This window comes from Apus apus, chromosome 6 (genome assembly GCF_020740795.1).
Source record: "Apus apus isolate bApuApu2 chromosome 6, bApuApu2.pri.cur, whole genome shotgun sequence".
Lineage (NCBI taxonomy): Eukaryota > Metazoa > Chordata > Aves > Apodiformes > Apodidae > Apus > Apus apus.
The window spans coordinates 9662213-9682500 of NC_067287.1; the positions used below are offsets into that span (position 1 = coordinate 9662213).

At 53.1% G+C, this 20288-nt stretch overlaps 1 protein-coding gene across 1 annotated transcript; it reads right to left on the reverse strand.

Moving 5' to 3' along the window:
• Positions 1–15007: 15007 nt before the first annotated feature.
• Positions 15008–19916, reverse strand: EN1 (engrailed homeobox 1). The gene is made up of 2 exons (XM_051624145.1): positions 18576–19916; positions 15008–15930 (listed from the first exon to the last, which is right to left on the reverse strand). The coding sequence occupies exons 1-2, from the start codon at positions 19237–19239 to the stop codon at positions 15614–15616; spliced, it is 981 nt and encodes a 326-aa protein (XP_051480105.1). The 5' UTR covers positions 19240–19916; the 3' UTR covers positions 15008–15613.
• Positions 19917–20288: the final 372 nt, after the last annotated feature.

Sequence of the window (20288 nt, forward strand, 5' to 3'; positions counted from 1 at the left end):
GCCCTGGAAAGATCTCTGAATAAAATATAAACAGGCTGAAACGTAAAGAACCTTTCAGTGAATATAATGAAATCTAGTGAAGCCAGTCATTTACTCTGTAAATCATATAGCTATTTCTCCCTTGCAGTTGCCTGCCCTGACTTACACCGTGGACCTTATTTCCAAGCTTCTACCCAATTTGTTGCAAGCACAGGAACCCTGACAACAGCTTCTGCATGTCTTTGTGGCTGGTAAAAACATTAATTTATACCTGCAAAATGGCCCAGTTTGAGTACGCCACGTTAGCTTGACACACTTGTCCTTTTCTCCAGGCTTCTCTCGGGTCTTCCTGAGAAGAGAAGGGAAGGAAAAGCAAGCGTCCAAAAATGGCTGTTTTGCACCCATTCTTGTTGTCACAGTAGCTGGGAATGACAGCAGTCTGAGTGCTGTGTTGGTGCCAGCCACAGGGAGCTGGGGAGAGGGTCCCCCCACGTTGCCTGGGGACCCCGTGGCACCCCCAGTTCCCTCCCCAGCCTCTCCCCCGACTCCCCAGTCTCCAGCATCATGCAGCCTTTTCCCGTTTTATTCAGGGCATCAAACCTCTTCCCCTCCCCACGGCAAACTGTTGGAACTCTTGAGCTTTTCCTATATTGCACAGAATGTTTTAAGAAGAGGCTGGAATCTCTCTGAATTCAAGTGGATTTGCCTCCTGATATATGCACCTACCTCAGGCAGGAGCATTATATGTATCCCTCTGCCTGGGTCTACACATGAATAGAGACTGCAGGGAAAAAATTACATCTAGATGAGGCTTTATGATGTGTGTTCCTTCAGTATTAAGATTTCTTCAGGCTTTGTATATCCAGTAATATTGCTCTCATTTTAGATTCTCCCAGTAATAATTTTAAGAGAAAATTCTTTGTGACAACTGCTGTTGATTTAAAACTAATGTTTAGCCAGTAATGGGTAATTGTATTAGACTAAAAAAAAGCTGCTGTAAAGTCGACCCCAGTCTGATTTTTAATTTACTGCATCATCAGCTACTTTTATGATACTATTTAATCTGCTGAAATAAAACTATTGCTCTATGAGTATCTCTAACATTCAAGAAAGATTGTTTTTCGCCGTTCTGCTCTTGAGGCTGAGGAGTTGTTAATTATTATATGTATAATTCCTGTGAATACATTTATTTATATTTGTTTCAATTGTCACAATACTCAGAGAAGTAATGTGTTATATTTCACTCTGAAAACGCTTTTAACCCTCAGACAGGGAAAGGGATAATGCCCATCATGACTTTGCACATGTATCAAGTTCATGAAATGCATTGTGAGTTCCTGGGGGGTGGGGGGGAACTTGCCAAAATGATTTCCCTTATTTTTTTCCCCCAAAAGAACCCACATCTGGCTCAGCTGGAATGGTTGTGCTGGCAGCTGCAGGCAGCACAGCAGCTGCAAGGCTGCAGGAGCAAGCAGGGCTGATCTGGCTTTTCCAGCAGGCTAGTTTGCTTCTCCGGGAACCTTTGCAGCTGCCTAGCAGCAGAAGGGCCTGATCCTTCTCTCTCCTTCCTGGAGCTGTGTTCCTGATGAATGCAGCCAGGGTGCAGTGGGAGGTTTGCCTCCTTGAGTGTTGAGAAATCAGCCCAGAAGGGCCTGTTTCAACCCCGTCCCCTCCATCCCAGTATCAAGGGAAAGACCCCCAGTGAGTCGAGTGGGCTCTGGATGGGTCCCCGTAGCCTCTGTGTGGGTATGTTCACACAGAGAAGAGAGACTTCCAACCTGCCTTCACATAAATCTTAAAACCCAATATTCCTACAAATAGATATTTTTATGTTTTTCTTGCTTATTAATTTCCCACAGCAATAACTGGCATCGAAGTCACGGAAAAGAGCTTTTTGCCACCACCTACACCCAGCGTCGGCGACCTTCTCAAAACGATGCATTACCAGATTAAAACAGCATCCAAAATATTGTGCTGCTCATTTTGGATGAAAAAGAAATCTTCATCAGAAAAAAAAAAAATAATAATAATCTATCACAACAAAGAATCTGCACCCACCTCATTAAAAAAAAAAGAGGGTTTTCTCTATTTGCTACTCCTTTTAATAAACAGCAGGCTCTTGTAAAGATTACCTTGGAGACTCAGGGTGTGACAAAAAATGTTTATCTGTGGCACGTGAGTTGCTGATTTTTAATGTTCCCAATACATTTCTATTTTAGCTTCAGGTTTATTTACCCCAATAAATACTTGATTATCTGCCCGCAACAACTGGGGGAGAAGGCTGCTGTCAAAGCTATTAGAATACAATCAAGTATTATAATACATGGTTACAAGATAAAGTAAGGTAAAACAATTCTTAATGCTGTGCAACCACCTATTATTTTATCCAAACAACTTCAGTTTTTGTTATCTCCTTATGGTCGAATGCCTATTCCCTAGGAAGAGAGAAGTCTCTTTCTACCTCAGTAATTAGCTTGTTCGAAAGCTCCCGCAAATTCTTCCTATCATAAATTTTGCATTGCTCCACGCACAATAATGCACGTAACATTAAATAAACAATTTAATTAATTTAATTAAAATTAAATATTAAACATATTGTGTATAAGAAGCCCGTGTCTTTGATTTAATTGGGCAGGAGTACCCAAAGCAGTTTGGGTAACAGTGAAAAATAATTAAAAACAACAAGTACGGTAGCCTCTGGGTACGAAGAGTAGTTGGGAGCTTTCTCCTGAGAAAGGTTTATTTAATTAAAACTAAACTAATCTTTGGAAAACACTTGATAAGCATTTCATAATACAAATCATAATCCAAAAATGAAGCTTATGCTTCGTCTACATGATACTGGAAAATAATATTAAATAATTCAATTCTGCCATGAGCTACTTTCCCAGCACGCACAGAATAATTCAGCAGACAGCATGTTTACCACCTTTAGATTTTATGTAACATTTAGTTCATCTAGATAAATATTAGGAAATTATATGAAGGCATAATGGATTCATAAGTGATAAGGCTGAGAATTAATGCTGTGTTTAGACTGTTTATTGCTTCTTGTAGATATAATACCAAGCACAGAAAGCACAACTAACTTATTTACAAGGCAAGCTGTGCCTGCACTGGCAGGTGAGCCATTTGGCTGTGTTTGCATTTTCTAACCTATTCTTTGACACCTTTCATTCATAACAGAGTATATTATTTCCAGGATCTCATAGCACTGAAGGAGGAATAGATTATTTATAGGGTGGTGTCTCTATCAATACTCCATGTTGCCAAACGCTAGTATTTCTATACCGTCTGGTGATAATTTCAGCTCCCTGAAAAACTTGGATCCTGCCCAAGGTGGCAAACTATCTGCCTGGACATCAAACAGTCTGCCTTACACAACCACTCACAAGCTGGATTGCAAATGCTGACAGGCTTTATAGGTCATTTCAAAAACAAATGCTTCATTTTAACACCTTAGACTGCAGCAGCTCCTACAACAAGCTGCTGATGCCAAGTGGCTTTTTCAAAAGTGAATGTATCCAAAGAGATCCTAATTGACACTTTCAGGCAAGTGCCCAGCATAACTGAATATTACTCAGGTTTCTGGAGAGCGGTTTTAAAGCGACCATATAATTTAAGTGACCTTTGAATATAATTTAAAATGCTACTGTAAAGCCCAGTTCCTCTCCTGCTGAATGGGCTCCATCAATGGGAAAACTCCTATTGATGTTAATGAGAGCAGGAGCAAGCACTTCCACCCAACTCCTATTGAATTACTCAGGTTGCCTTTTTTGGTGGGAGCTTTTTTTTTTTTTTTGCTTTCTTTTTCTTTTTTTTTCTTTTTTTGTTTTGTTTTGGGTTTTTTTTTTATCCATTCCTGGGAAGATCCTGTTAACTGACTTGGAGTTACTTTGGTTCGCATCATACCCGCAGCTTTTTAGCAGAGGACTCCAGTGCTTCAGCAGAGATTTCTGTCGAGCAGAGGTACAATAGGGCCCTTTACAGGGTGTGGGAATTTCCTGCATGTTGATTAACCTTGTACTGTAAAAGACCGTAGGCCAAATCCTTCAGTCCTCACGCAGACAAAAGTCCACATTGACTTATCCGAAATCTCCCTGCAAACGCTTATTAAAGTCAATGGTATTTTGCCTCGGTGAGGGCTGGGGATTTGGCCCGGTGGTTGTCTTTGCAATTGGGCATCACCAGGAGAAGGGGGATTACCACAACATCGAGCTGGCTGTGGGGACTGGCTTGTCCCCAGCCTCAGGCACCAGCTTCCCTGCAGCCCTAAGTACCCACAGCAAAACCATACTGGCAGTGCCAACCCAGTGCTGCACTCGGCGGTGCTGAGGGATGCTCAACATCACCCCGTGGGCCACCACCCTGACACCCACAGGGAGCCACACAGGTGCCACCCCTACAGCCAGCAGGGCAGGCAGGGTATTAGCCACCAACCCACCAGACTCCCATTCCTCCTCACTGTAGCTGCTATAAAAAAAAATTCTGGCTTACATCCCTGTCGGGACAAGAAAACCAGTAATTTAGAACCACCTCAGAGGAGGGTAGGTCTATCCAGAAAATAATAGAAATATAACAAAACAACGACCAAAAAAAAAAAAAAAAAAAAAGCTGGCTGGTTTCTATTTGTTTGGTTTGGCTGTATCATAGCTCAGACCTTCCTTGCCTTTGTGGTTCAATATTTACTGATTGAAAATATAGACTAGCTGGAGTCACAGCACTTGCCAGGAAGAACGATTATCATCAGAAAGAAATGGGCATTAAAAGAATAGCTCCTCCATTCCCAGCATATAAAACAGACATTCAGAAGAACAAACAGAGCAGAGAAGAAATGATGGTCATTTGCAAGTAAAATATTACTAAACAATATAACGTTGGATTAACTGTTTCATGTATTTATTGTGGAAGAATATATAGAACTTTACACGAGAAACTATGAGTACAAGCAAGAAACAATGCAGCCTTTTAGAGAGCTTGCTTTTAAGCTTAATGCCTCTGCACATATAGCACACGAGCTTGCTCCCTGTGCAACAGCTCCTATGAAGTTCAAAGGGGTCAGGATCAGGCCCCGAGGTTTTTTTTCCTGTTATGTCCCTGTTGATAATGTTGCAAACCCCCTGATCTCAGCAATGTGGTCTTATTTATGGCTGGGAACCTGCGACATGGCAAGAGGCACCATAAGCTGCAACTGGGGGGGCACTGATCCCGGCAACTGTGGAGTGAATTTCTCTCTCTACAGGCATTTAAAAAGCAAAGGAGGGGATGGAGGGGCAGAGGAAAGGGGGCAGGGGGTGAAGAAAAAAAAAAGAAAAAAGAAGAAGAAGAAAAAAAAGCCAAAAAAAATCAGGCATATATTGAGTCCAGTCCTGTGTTCATGTGAAGCAAACCATTGAGCCTGCAGCACAGTAGCAAGAGCTGACTGGACCAAACAAAACCTGTCTCCATTTATTGTCTTTCTGTTGTGGTCTGCCAGGAATGCAGGGGCTGGAGTTACTCTGAATTAGGCCTAGCTCTGGGGATGGCTTTGTACTCCCAGGACCTGTGAATTGCTGAAAATTGGTGCAGGTCTGACCTCCGGCTTTAGGGGACTTTCTTCCTTCTAGGGGTTTTTGAAATAGTCATGTAATAATTTCAGTAACTCAGTGGCAAATAATAAATTACATCAATCCGTATTTAGTTTTCTACTCTTACATAAGCTCCAACTGGATTAATTTGATATTCTCTTACCCAAAATACAGCTCTAAAAAAGGATTTCTGACAAACATGGTATGCAGGTCTATTCTAGTACTTGTCTTGGTTTACTCAGAAATCATTCTAAAACCTTTAACATGAATGCTTTGACATTGGCAAAAATTAGTATAAAGTTAATTCCATTATTTAACAAAATGGTAAAGAGTTACTGGAATTCCTGCATCTCTGTATTAATTTTTGTTTTATTTAACTGACCAGAAAACCTCATTTAATGCACAAACATTTACCTGCGTCTTATTCTAAATGAAAGAATTCTTGCAGAAACAGAAGCATAAAAAGAATTGCAGCAGTACAGTTGATCACTGCTGCCCTGGCAAACACAGTAACTGCTTGTTGAGATTATTAAAGCACCAGGAGAAGAGATACCTAAGAACAGAGAACTTTAGGGGTAGATTAATGCAACCTCTACCCTGTGGGATGCAAAAGGTTGGGACAGATGACTCAAGAAATTGCCTCCAAGTCCATCTTCTTTCCTTTTATGCATGGGGAAGAGTTGTATTTATTTTTAGAGCTTTAACTCTCACTGCAAGTTCATTCTGTTTTTTTAATAATTTCTTTGATATATAGAAGAGCTTGGAGCCTGACAGGCACCTGTAACTTTAAATAAAGCTTTCAAGTAACTTCTCAAGCTCAGGGTAGTGAAACCCACCAACTGAGTAACACATATCAAAGCACAAAAATCCATGGCAGAGGTGTAAGCTTTCCTGAAAGGCAGAAGCATGGGCTGGATGCTTCCTGGATGCTGGATGGTCTCCTCTTCACTCAGCATCACCACAGCAGGGACTTCTCTGGAGCTGGGGTAAACCAGCACACAAGGGACAGGTACCCATGCTGTCTGCACAGCCATAAAACCAGCAGAGCCAAACGATTTGAAACCAATCCCCCATTTAGGACACTGCCTTTTAAGCCAATTCTGTGATGGATTTGGAGGGAGGGGGAGGGGAGCAAGGGGACCCCCCAGGAATTTCATGCAGTAGTCAAGAATTAGTGGATTAAAGGGCATCTGCAGAATCCTGAAGTTTTCTGTAGCACCCTGGATTTCATTCTTCTGGAGAAACACCTTACAAATGTGCTGTTAACCCGCCTGGGAAGTTAGTTTGTCCCTCCCCCAAGACCACAGGCACTACACCTCTGCCAGCTCAGAGAGCCTCAGCATTTCCACCAGGCTAAGTGCTCAGGAATGACCCCGGGTGGGAGGACTGGGTGCTTGGCACTGCCAGCTGCAACTGGACCTTCTCCTGGGTGCTCAGAGAGGTACAGTATGCAAGGCACAGAGGAGTGCTCTACTTTCTGCTGGCACTACTACACGCCTATTATTTTTGCCAAGATGCATCCTATCTGCAGCAATATTCAGGCCACTAATCTATTGCTGTAGCTCAGACTAAGCTGATGATCATTTTTCAATTAAACCTCAGGTGAAAGTTGGCAAATCCACGCATGCATGTGGTTTGTCTCTGCTTGCAATCCTGTGTGCATGCACCTCAAAGCAGTGCAGTTCCCCTGACCTCTGGCTGCTGGGATTTTACTCCTGACAGGCTAGATGTGAATAAAATCATATGGAGCTCTGTTTTTACAGTTCAGCCTTCTGAGTCTCATCCTGCTGCCGTTGAAATCAATGGCAAAACTCCCAGCTTTGCTAGTTGTATCAGATTAGCTTTGTTCCACGGACTGAAACAATCTAATAGATACCAGGTGTCCCCGATAGAGCCTGTGTGGTCTACAAGTAAGTGGAACATATTTTAAAAAGTCAAATATTAAACAGCTACATCACAGAACCTGTAATAACCCCAAACTGTTATTATTATCTATGGAGGACATGATCAGTATCTAAGATGTGACTCAAAATAAATTTATATGATGCATCCTATAACAGACATTTTCTGGAGTAAACTCAGCTGTGTGCTAAACCACTACAGAAACAGATCCATATTTATGCTCATTTCCACAAGAAAGCATGGCTCTTGCGTGTTTTTACTTAAGGGAGAGAGCCCCAAACAACTTTAAATTAATCCAGAAATCCACTTTAAATATATGACCCTCCATGTAAAAAGACATATAGAAGTTAAGGCTGAATGTGAAACCTCCAGGCTGCTGCTCTGAAGTTTAGCTCCAAGCTATAAACCTTCAGTGTGAAATTCCCTACCTGCTTTTCCACAGTCATGGAGCCTCACCAGCTTTCCCAGTAGCATGGTCTGAAGGAGATGGCATGTTGCTATAAACATCTAGAGCTGGGCTGCACCAAGATACCCATCGCTGTACGATGGGCATAGCTGGAAAATGCAAGGAATCTCCCAGCACTGCCTCCTGGTGTGGAGGTGACCCAGGAGCCTTGCCTGACTCAGTGACCTCCTCTGCACCAACACTAACAGAAATAGCTCTGCCCACTCCAGAGCCTGATCCTGATTCATAGCACCTGCAGAGAAGGGCCTCAGTGCAGCTCCTGCTTCTTTTCCCCAGAGAACCCTACCTTCCAACCCAGGACCTATCACACAGGTGCAGCCAAGTCAATAAACTAGGAACACACAACTGGGGGGATCCCAAGGAAAAAATCAGCCCTTCCTGAGAAACAACAACAAAAAATAGGTGCTGAATATTTTTCTTATGCAATCAAAGATCCTCAGCTGTGCTAAGGTCTACCAGGTTTCTAGCCAGAACGATATCTCCTGGGGTCAGCTCTCAGGGCTATTTGCATGCTGGTGCTTGAGTCTTTTGCTCTGTTCTTGTCTGGCAAATCCATGGCTTGGGGGCAGCTTCCGTGGATGTACCTGGCTACGAAGTTGGACCAGGGCTCTTGTGGACAGCACCACTATCCAATGTATAGGGAGCTGGAGTCCGGAGGATTCAAAGAGAGAAGAATTTTTCCTTATCTCTGCTAAGGAAGCAGGAGCAAGCCTCACACCAAGCCTCCCTCTTCCATCCAAAGCACTGACTGCTGTCTCCTAAGCATTGATGGGTAACATCTGCTTGCCCCCAGCCTGGCCTAATGGGAAGCACCTTCTCAGCTGGGCTCCAGGTGCTGCTGCAGCAGCCCCTAAGAAGAAAGCATTGCAGTACCCAAGGTGTCATACTCCCAGACAGCGTTTTATTGAGCTGAATCTGCCACTGGAAAGGGTCAAGCTGGCAGCCCTCTACACCAAAACTGCTGCTGGAGTCAGTGCCTGGCTCCTGAAGTGAGAGAGTACATATTTAATTTTTCTTTTTTTAAAAGCTGCACCAGGAAAACACCAGGACCCAGTAAAAGGGCACAATCCCATTTGTATTTCACTTGGTATCCAAAACTCTATTCCTATCTCTGGTCTTATCTTTTACCAGCCAACCTCTTTCATTATGGGTTTATCTCCTTACCAGGCTTAAATATTTGTACTTTTCCAATAAAGATCTTGCAAAGTACATTCAAGGGTAGCTTATTTTTACATTCATCACATTTAAGAAGACTTTTACCAGAGCTGAGAGAACGCGTAACTAATTGTTGGGAGATCTGGTCAAGTTTATTGTACTGGGGAACTGTCGGGCAGTTATGATTTATTTATTCAGAGGGAGATAAGGCAGGCATTGTTCTCTGGAACTAAAAAAAAACAACACCAAAAAAAACAGGACTGATCTTAAAGTTAATATTATTTCCCATGCCTTCTTCAGTCTTTTCATAACTGAGGAGACCCACCAGGCCACAATCTTCATTGGCTCCCTTCATTCCCTTCATTTTAGGGCTTAACCTTAATCCCAGCCTGGCTCCCGGGCCCGGCGAGGCCATGCAGGTGCATCTCCTCCTCCATCTATTTCTTAACACGTCTGTTGTCATGAGAGGACACCTCAGAACGCTGGTGCCCCCCGCAAGGTCCGCGAGCCTGGCCATCCGCATGGGGGGGGAGCCTGCGGCCACCCGGGCAGGGGTCAGGGTGAAAAGGAGGGGCCGGGAGGGGGTCTTTTTCATCTGACAATCGAGAAAAAAGGGAGAGAGACAGCGAGAAAAGTGCCACCATCCCTCGAGTCCCTGCTGTGCTTTCTTGGGGAGCAGCAGTGTGCTGCTGCCAGCCGGGGGGCTGGCAGGGAGCATCCCCTTCGGCACCGGGGGGCGGCAGGCACGGGGAGCCCGGCACGGGCTGATGGGGGTGGGCACAGCCCGGCACGGCCCTGCCCAGCCCCACACAGCCTGGCACGGCCCCACGGCGAAAGCAGTCCTTTTCCACAGCCCACATGCACAAGCACATCCCGGCTGAGATGGGCGGGAGATGGCAGTGGCCCCCGATGTGCCCCGAGCCCGGCACCCCGGGGTGCTGTCGGCACCTCCTCTTCTCCCATCCCTGTCCCTCCTGCGCCCCACGTCGATGCAGTTGCCCGGGTCATCGCTGCCAGGCGGGTCTGCCCGGCCCTGGGAATCTCCCAACTTCTCTGGAGAGCGGGGAGGGCCCTCCCCGCCTGGCAGGGGGCTCGGCAGCCCCCAAGGGGGGAGCGGGCAGCGCCCGTGCTACCCCAGCAGCCTCCGACATCGGAGCAGCCTTCACTTCTGGCGGGACCCCGCTGGTCTCTGAGCCCGGTGGCTCCGAGCAGCCCAGGGTGAGGCTGGTGAGGCGCCCGAGGGTGAGAAAGGTAAAGGGAAAAAAAAAAAAAAAAACACAAATACCACAAGAACCGCAATGTGCCCCTGCCCGCCTGTGCCCCCGCACCGCTCAGGGGCGGCAGCTCCTGCTCGTGACCCCGCAGAGCCCCCCACGACCGCCCTGCCGGCACCAGCATCGCCCCGGGGCAGCCACGGGCCGCAGCGGGCTTTGTTCTGCAGCCCCTTCCCCCCTCCCCAGACCCCTCCACCCTCGACGGCTCTGTTGCTGCCGAAGCTAACGAAATTTTTATTCTCATCCTCGTTGTCCCTGAACTGACAAAGTGACCAAGAACAAACAAACAAACTCTTTTTAATGTAAGGATCTCTCACCTGGTGCAGTAAAGATCAGATCTCAGAGCAAGGGACTTCTACTTTCAGCAAAGTCTGGTTCACTGACTTGCTCAACCGGAAGAAAGAGCTCCATGAGCTAGTTTACATACACTCTTTTAAATCTGTTTCAAAGCCGTTTGATGTAGAGCATAAAGATGCACCTTGCGCTGCTGTCGGCAGCCAGCCCGCGGTTGGGGCTCTGCGTGTCCAACTCCCCAGCAGAGGGAAAGTTACAGATTTTTAATTATTTTATTTTTTTTAACTCACATTGTGTAACTTTTTTCCTCCAAATTTCAGTCCTTTACCATTCGGCAAAGCTTTTTCCGAAACGGTTTTAGGGTTAATCGGAAACCGTTCGAGTTGTGTTTTTGATCCGACCGCCGCTCTGCGTTTATTTGTTGTAAGACAAAAGTTAAATCGAACTGGTTTCACCGACAAGAAGCCGGAGACCGGGGCTTGGGGGGTGTTCTGGGCCGTGTCCCCTTTGCCAGGACCTGCCTGGGGCGCGGCAGGTTGGGGGAACTCCCCGCCGGGATCACCCGCCGCCCCCACGGGGCTTCCCCGGGGCTTCGGACGTGGCTGGGGGACCCGGGGCTCGGGGGGCGGCCGGGCAAGGCCGATCTCTGCAGGCCCCCCCTCAGCCGCCATCGGCTCCGGACAAATGCCAGCGGCTGTTTGGTGAGCAGAGCTGCGACCTCCGCTCAGTCACTTGCTAGTGCTGCCTCGGAACTTACCCGACGGGGCGGGAGAGTTGCGGTGCTTGGTGATACTCACTGTAAACCAGTGTGATATTCACTCTCTTAAGTCCAGCGTGGGCTCCAACACCGCAGGGGGTTGCGGAGGGAGTCCGGGGCTGGGACCAGACCCACGAGCCAGGCTCCCCCCCCCGCAAGCCCAGTGCGGACACAGCGCTCGATGCCCGGGGGCAGCACATCTCCCCCCGCCAGGGCCGGGGCGACGGCCCCCCGCACCCACAGCCCTCCAAGCAGAGGGGAGGGGGAGCGGAACCCTCTTGTAAAGCGTCCAGCCGTCGGAGCCCGCAAGATAAACATCATTAGAAATCATTGTAATTGGGATTGTGAAATCTGACCTCTGACCCGCCGGGCTACGTGTCCCAACCGTGTCTGCTTTGATTCCTCGAAAGGCGGCACAAAGGAACAAGCTCCGTGACAGGAGGCAGCGGGATCTGCGTCCCGGCCCGAGGGGACCGACGGGGGGGCACCACGCGTGGCCTTCCCCTCCTCCCCCGCTTCTCATTTGCATATGCAAAGCGGCAGGCAGGCGGGCCACCCCCGTCCAGGGGAGGGGGTTTATCGTCGGGCCGGGGCCGGGACGCTGGAAGCGGTTGTGCCCGTCTCTCGGCGTGATTTGGAGGGATAAATGAGCTTCGGTGCGTCCTTCCACCAAGAGGGAGAGGAGGAGGGGGGCGGGGGGTCGTCTTTTGAGTGTTGGCCGAGATTCACACCCCACAAACGCGCGGCTGCCTCCCGAGAGTCGGGGTGGGGGGGAGCCGACCTTCATTTCCGATGCCAGGATCTAGGGGGGGGAAATACCGCTTTCCCTCCGGGGCTTTTCCACTAGGCTAGTGGGTGCCCCCTTCCGGGGTTTGGGCTCCCTGGTCCCACCCGGGGGCCCCGTCCATCCCCAATTTTTCCGGCCGGGGGGCCCAGTGCGTGTGTCCCCGCCTCCCCCCGCCGCACACCTGGTCCCTCTCCGACAGGGAGGATGGATGCAGCTCCTGCTCTTACCTCTCGACTCCTCGAAGCCCATGGCGAGGCTGGTGCTGAGCCCCTCGCGGGGGGAGCGCCCGGGCCCCCCCACCTGCCGCTGGAGAGCATCTCCCGCGGGGCCTTCTGCCCCTGGCACCCCGGGGGACCGGGGTCACTCGTGGAGCCCGCCAGGGCCAGACCCCGCTCAGCTGCTCTCGCCGAGAAATCCTAAAAGCATAATTACATTAAAACCCCTGATTTGTTTAAATAATCTTCTTTAGGCTCCTCTTAATCTGCTCTATATCTCCCCCGTCGTCTTTATTCCTGACTTGTCCAGCTCAGCTGAGCTTGGCCGAACACCCCACGGCTGAGCAATCCCCCTCCTCATCTTCCTCATCCTCCTCCTCCGGACCTCCCCACCCTGCGGGCGACCCCCGCGCCCGGGAGCCTGTCCCCGGCTGCAGGTAGGCAGGGGGCCCAGGGGTCTATCGGTGGGGTGGGAGGAGGCGAGGGGCCCCGGAAGCTCCACTCAGCCCAGCCTTAGCATCACCCGTGTCCTGCGGGCACGGTTCACAGCGGGTCTGTGCCCTGTTGCCTCGGCAGGGCAGGGCCGGATCCGGCTTTTGGAGAGGATCATTATCCCATGTTTAGGCAGAAATTATATTTTTCGCCTATACAGCTCCAAGGGAGTGCGAGGCGGTGGGTTTATGACCAAGGCAGAGAATTGAACTGAGACTGGAGCCAGGGGGATAGAGGGGTCAATCTCTCCGCGTCCCCCCGACAGAAGCAAGTGAAATAGGACCGTGGGAGGGAGGGGGGGGGTCCCTGAAGGTGGCCCCCGTGTCCTGTAGCTGCCCTCGCCGGGGCGGGATGTCGGTGGCCGCTATCTCTCCGAGCTCTGCGGCTCGCAATTTGAAAGACCGTTTCTTTTCCTCGGTACGAAAGATTGAAGTTTATGTTTCAATCCAATGGAAAGGAAAAAAAAGGAGGGAGAAAGAGACGCAGAACTTTAGATGGCGCTGTACAACATTTATTGAAACCCTCCGAGTATTCCTGGCTCCTCGGCCTGCAGAGAGGAGCAGAGCCCTCGATGGGCCGACGAGGACTGGGCTGGAAGAGGGTGAGGTGGGATGTGTGGGGTGGAGGAGGGGGTTCCGCCGCGGGTGCGGAGGGTAGGGGGCTCTCGCCGGGCAGGGCAGCACCGGCCTGAGCCTCCATCTCCGGTCGGCGACAGTCAACTGCAGCCCTGAGCAAGAATAGTTAAAAAGAAAAAAGAAAAATTTAAAAAGAAAATAAAATGAAAAAAGGCAGAGGCCGTCTCCCGCTACCCCTCTGCTCCACTTCTCCTCGCATAGAAGGAAAGCCCCTAATGCCTCCGACGGGGGGAGGATGAGGGGTGGGCGGGGAAGCTGCAGACTTGATACGAGCTGGGGGTGCTGTTGCTCGCCCACCCCCGCGCCCCAGCCCGCCTAGTCCCGCTCCACCGGGGCACGGCCTCGGCGATGCCCTCTCCCCCGGCGCAGGGGAAGGATGCAGGAGAGAGGCTCCCCTGGCTCGGGGCTCACCCTGGTTCATGTTCTGCTTGCTCTTCCTTTCCGCCACACCGGCTGCGGGCCTCGGGGAGAGGTTCCGAAGAGCAGAAATGAACAGAAGGGATAGGAAAAGCCGACAGGCGGCCCTATCGCGGGGGGTTGCGGCCGCTGTTCACCCGCCCAGGCAGTCGGTCTCTTGCGGGGACGGCGAGGAGCCCCAGCGCCCGCCCTCGGCTCGGAGGGGCCCCACGCCTTGGGCGCCGGGCCGGGATACAGCCGCCCTCGACGGCGTGGGGACAAAGCCACGGGCACGGCCCGACAGCGGCGCCGAAGAGAGCCGCTCCCGGGACGGGGCGCAGCCGAATTTAAGCGGGGTGAGGTGGAAAGGCGGAGCGGGGCCGGCAGGCTGGGACCCCCGCCGTGCTCGCCGGCCCTTTGCCTCCCCAGGCACACGGGCAAAGTGATCCCGAGCCCTACAAGGGGGAGCAGAGGGCAGGGGTCGGGAGCGCTCCCGGGGAGCGGCGGCGCGGCAGCCGGTGCCGAGAGGCGACCGCTCCGGTCCCTTCCTCTCCGCGGCTCTGCCCTGCCCGGGGAGAGCTCCTGGCTGGACACTCCGTGTGGGAGCGGACCCTCTCGGAGCGAGGCATGGAGCTGTCTGGAAAATCCCTTTTCCACACATCCCGGAGGTCTAAACATCCAGACGGTTTCAGGCATTTCGTCCTGCAGGAGCTGGCGATACATTATTACCATTATTACACGTTGCTTTTTATTTCTTGTTAAAAAGAGAAATGCGGGAGGTGAGGCACAACCAAAACAGCCAAAGAGAACTGGTTTTTTTTAAAGGGGTAGAAAAAGAAGAAAAAAAGATATAAGGTCTTAGACAGTGTTTTAAACAGGGGATAAGTGGTTTAAAATTGCTGCACTGATCCATCAAAACCAGAAACTAACTACGCCACCGAAATGGCACCATATACCCACCCAGCTTGTTGTGTGTGCACATATATTCATTTTTTATATTTGTGTGTATATATATATATAAAACACACACACATATATATATATACAAACATCCAGATGCTAAAATAAAGAATTACAGCCAGCCTGAATCCTGAACACAGTCTACACTTTATTTCAGACTACAGATTTCTGAACATAATAAAATCTTTGGCTTGTAGCGGCGGGTTCAGTCTCGCAGTCTGTGGATCAGAATTAGTACGATTTTTTTTTTTTTTCCTCGGGAAAAAGAAAAAATAAAATAGAGACAGAAATTCACACATAAAAAAAAAGAAAAAAAGAACAAACGAAAGACCAGGAAAGTCGGACATTTACTGCAAAAGAAGAGCAACAGACACGAAGAAAGAAAAGGAAAAGAAAAAAAAAGTGAAGCAAACAAAACGAACAAACGAACAAAAGAGAGGGGAAGAGAGAGAGAGAAGGGGAGAGAGAAACTGTCCAGCAAATAGAGATCGCTACACATATTTCTTACCTGAAATTAAATATATACAAGGTCATATGCTGTTTGGCTATATAGAGATTATTTTTTTTTTCCGTAAGTGTTCATATTTTATTAATTAATTTTTTTTTTCCTTAATCCGAGTCCTTATAACTATGGATAGACAATAGATCTGCTTTTAAATAGCACCTGTCTGCCTCCCGGCCGGCGGGCCGGCGCCGCGGCGCAGGGCTGGGGGCTGGGGGGCCGCGCTGCCTCCTCACTCGCTCTCCTCTTTGTCCTGCACGGTGGTGGTGGAGTGGTTGTAGAGTCCCTGGGCCATGAGGTGCAGCGCCAGCCCGTTCTTGATGCCCGTCGCCTTCTTGATCTTGGCTCGTTTGTTCTGGAACCAGATCTTGATCTGGGACTCGTTGAGGCTGAGCTCCTGGGCCAGGCTCTGCCGCCGCTGCTCCGTGATGTACCGGTTCGCCTGGAACTCCGCCTTCAGCCGCTGGAGCTGCTCGGCCGTGAACGCCGTCCGCGGCCGCTTGTCCTCCTTCTCCGTCTTCTTCTTCTTCAGCTTCCTGGTGCGGGGGCCTGCGGGCAGGGCACACACACGCCGCTGGGCAGAGCCGCGCCGCCGACCGACAGACCGACCGACCGACCGCCGCCCCCGCCCCGCCGGGAGCCGGAAAAATGGCCGACGGGCGAATTTCTACCGGTCCCCTATGTCCACTCCCCCCCACACACCATCTCCAACACCGGCACCGCAGCACCGGCACGGCGGAGGAAAAGGCTGGGGAAGGAGCCGAGGTTGGGCCGAGCCGCCCGCACGTCTCCCGCCGCTCCAGCCCCACCGCGGGGAGCGGCGCCCCGATCACCCCCCGCCCCGATACCCGTCGGAGCTCCGCTCCGCCCGCCCCGCCGGGACTGGCTGCGCTCCTTCTGCACGGCCCGGGGCCGGGCCCCGCCGGCCGAGCAGCGGCTCCGCCGGGCAGAGTGGGGCCGAGGGTCCCCGGGGGAGCCGCCGGAAGCTGCAGCCCGGCCGGGGGCTGCCTCGGTCTGTGTTGGGGGGGCAACAGCCCCTATGCAAACCCAGCCCAACCCCCGGCGGGGGGATGGAGGCCCTTTCCTGTCGCCACCCCGGAGCCCCCGCCGCCGCCCGGGTCGTCCGGGCTCTCCGGCGGCCGATCCTTGCCGCCGACCCCCGGCCCCGCCTGCAGCTCCCTCCATGAACCCCCGCCGAAAGCGGTGACCTCCCGCGGCACCGTCCCCAGGCCGGGATGGGGCCAAGTGAAGTGCCACTGAGCTGGCCGGCAAATAGCCCTGCTGCGGGACACAGCCCGGGGACAAGAGCCCCATCGGGGGCTACCTCCCGTCTTCTGCTCGCCGGCCCTGCCCGGCGCGGTGGGAGCAGAGCGGGGAGAGAGCCCTGGAGAAAAGGATCTACGAAAACCCCCCGACAGCTGCTGGGCTCGGCGGGCGGCCCCGAGCCCGCAGCCCCCCGCCAGCAGCATCCGCAGCTGGAGCCGGCCAGGCCTCCCGGCCGCCGAGTAGGCCGAAAGCTCCTCTCCCGGCGTAGTCCTTCCCCCGAGCGGGGGTTTTCCCCGCGGCTCGGCGGTGTCTGCCGGCAGGGAGAGAGTCGGGGCCCGGCAGGGAGAGGGACGGGACCCGGCGGGATGCCCCAGGGCTCGGCCGGCGGAGGGGCGGAGGGCGCGGGGAGGGAATCGTTTCTCCCCGGCACCTTGCAGCGGGGTGCCGGCGCCTCCGACCGCCGCAGCCTGCTCATTCCCGGAGCCGGGAGAAGCGACTGGAGCCCGCGGGCAGCTCCCAGCACAACAAAGAGGGCGGCCAAGCCGAGCCAGCCGGCCTCTCCTCGCCCTTCTCCCCTCCGGGCTGGAGAGCTTTGGGGAGGACACGCAGAAATACATATTTTTTTTTTCTGCCCGAAGAAAAAGGGTGGAAAGGAAATGAAGGTGCAAGTGCAAAACGCCTGGCGTTGAGCGGCCCTGGGAATCGGTAGCAAAACACCCGTGGCCGGGCCGGCCGGGAGCGAGGGCCGCGCCGTCTGACAGCTCTATCACTCCATCAATCACCCCAGTCAATCAAAGTGGCTTTTCTGAGTTTCAAGTCGCTGGACGTGTCAATAACGGGGGATGGAGACGGCTCGGCCGAGAGCCCCGCACTCACCGCCGGCGGGAAGCGGCCAGGCCGGGCACGGCGGAGCGGGCCGTGGTTGGGAAGAGCCGCCTTCCCCGCCTCCCCGAGCGTCCCCGGGGCAGCCGACACCGTGCCTTCCAGACCGGCACAGGGGAGCCCACCCCGGCCCGCGGATCCCCGGCTGATGGCCTGGGATGTCACGGGGGGAACCCTCTCTCCTGGCCCTCTCTGCTCCTCTCAAAAAAAGTACAATTAAAAACAGAAACTAACGGTGATAAAAAATAAGGGGCTGGCGGGGGGGCAGTCTAAAGAGCCTTGAAAGGGGGCCGGGGGTCGGGAAAAGCGAGCAGGCAGCTCCCAGTAGGACGGCACGGGGCAGAGGCACGTCCCCTACCCGAGAGCCGGGCCCCAAAGCACGGCGGGGAGCACCGGCTCCCGCGGCAACGCGCGGCCTAAGGGCCTGCCCGGCGCTGCCTCGCTGCAGAGGCCCCCCAAAACATCCCCTCTCCACCTTCCTAAAAATAAAAAAACCCAAAAACCTTTTTCTTCACCTTCCGTGGAAACACCCCCCACACGCACCTCCAGTCGTAGCTCAACATGTGGCTCAGGTCTCCCCTCGCCACCCCAGAAAGGCCATCAACACCCAGAAAAAGTAAAATAAGGGGGGAAAAAAAAGCCCCCAGAAAAGGGAGAGGCCGAACCCGCCGCCTGGTCTCGCCGCGCTCCCACCCCACGCCGCCACGCTGCGGAACACCCGGGGCTGCGGCAAGGAGGGGCGGGCGGGGGGCACGGGCTCGCTCCCCGCATCGAAAGGCAGCCGGATCGGGGCCCGGCGTCACATTCAAATCTGGGAGACTCAGAGGAGGACCGAGGGATGGTTGGGGGGGGGGAGTGGAAGGGGGACACACACGCGTTTCCTCTCCCCCCGGGTGACCCAGGACACCCCCCACCTCCCCGCGCGAGGTCCTCAGCAGGCCGGGAGCCAAAACAACGGGGGCGAGAGGGGAAGGGGGCGGGAGGGGGGGTGGGGGGGCGACCTTGTCACGATTTTAACCGCTCCCAGATGCGCCGCGGTTCCTTACCCGAGGACGGTCTGTCTGAATACCTAGTGCAGTAGACCCAGGCAGGCCACACCAGCGGCTGTTGCGAGTCGGGCTTTATAACAGGTCCTCCATTATTAGAGCCCATGAGGAGGATGGCGGGGCTGCCGTGCTCCCCGTACTTCGCCGGGTGAGTCTCGCCCCCGTCGGCGGGGGGCTTGGCCGCCCCCGACGCCGCCGCTACCGCGGCCGCCGCGGCGGGACTGGCTTTGGCGGCGGCGGAGGCGGCTGCGGGCGGCGCGGAGCCGTCGGGACGGCAGTTCGAGTCCGGGCAGAGGAGGGAGGGCGGGTTGGGCGGCCGGGCCAGCAGCGGGTTGACGTTTTCTCTACCTGAGCTCTGCCCTCGGTCTCCGTCCCGCTCCCGGCTGCCTCCTCCTCCGCCGCCAGCCGGCGCGGGCGGCTCCTTCTTGCAGCCGAAGTCCGGCCTCAGGATGTTGTCGATGAAAAAGTTGGTGGTTCGGTGGGGCGGCGGCGGCGGGGGCGGCGGGTGGCGGCGGCGGGGCAGGGGCAGGGGGCAGGGCGCGGCGGGGGAGGCGGGCGCGGGGCTGGGGGACACGGGGACGCTCTCGCCATCGCTGCCGCTGCCGCTGCTCGCCGGGCCGGGCGCCGCGTCTCGGTGGTCGTGCCCCTCCGGAGGCTCTTCCATGCTCAGCCCCCGCCAGGGAGATCGCTGACTCTTTTCCCCCCCACCCACCCGCTTTACGCCCACCCCACTTTGCCGGTGGGTGGCGGGGCGGAAAAGGGGGAGGAAGAATTTCAGAAAAAGAGGAGGGAAAAAAAAAAAAAAGGGAAAAAAAATTTAAATTTAAAAAAAAAAAAGAATAAAATCCACTTGTTGGGCTGGAGCTGAGATATTTTTTTTCTCCCCCTCGCACGGATGGATCCAAAACAGGGGAGACACTCGAAAGCTTCTTTCCCCCTTCTCCTGATCAGCTTATATTTCCACCACCAAAAAAAAAAAAAAAGAAGAAGAAAAAGAAAAAAAAAACCCAACACAAAAAGGTGTGCGGCGACGCCGCGGGCCCCCCTGAAAATGAAAAAAAAAAAAAAAAAAAAAAAGGAAAAACCCGCCCCCGAAAAACCCGTCAAAATCTGCCCATCATCTCCCCGCCGCCGCGGCTCCGCGCTGCCCCGCTGTCACGCCGCGGGTGCCGGAGCCCGTCCCCGCCAGCCCGGTGCTGCTCTCCGGTTTAGTATTGAAGAAAAAAAAAATAATAACCTTTTTTCTTTTTTTTTTCCTCGCTTTTTTTTTTCTAGGGGTTTGTTGTTATTTTTTTTTTTCCTCTCTCTCTCTCTCTCTCTCCCTCCAAAAAAAAAAAAAAAAAAAAAAAGCCAAAAAAAAAAAAAAAAGCCAAATCTCTGACAGCTCCGGTCCGTGCAACAAACTCTCCCTAAAAAATCCCTCAGCCACACTTTTTTCACTCGCACCGGAAGCACGTGAGGCGGCCCCGCACGTGGGGGCGGCCAATCCGGCCCCGCCGCCGCCGCTGACACCCCGCGCCGCGCCCAATGGGCGCCCGCCATAAATACGGTGCGGGGCCGGGCGGGACGGGACGGGCGGCGGGAGCGGCCCGACGGGGCGGGGGCGCCGCACGCCCCTCTTCACCCCCTCCCTCTCCCCCCGCATCCACACGCGGCTCTCAGCGACACCCCCCCCCCCACCTCCGACCCCGTAAACAACTTCTTCCCGCTGCC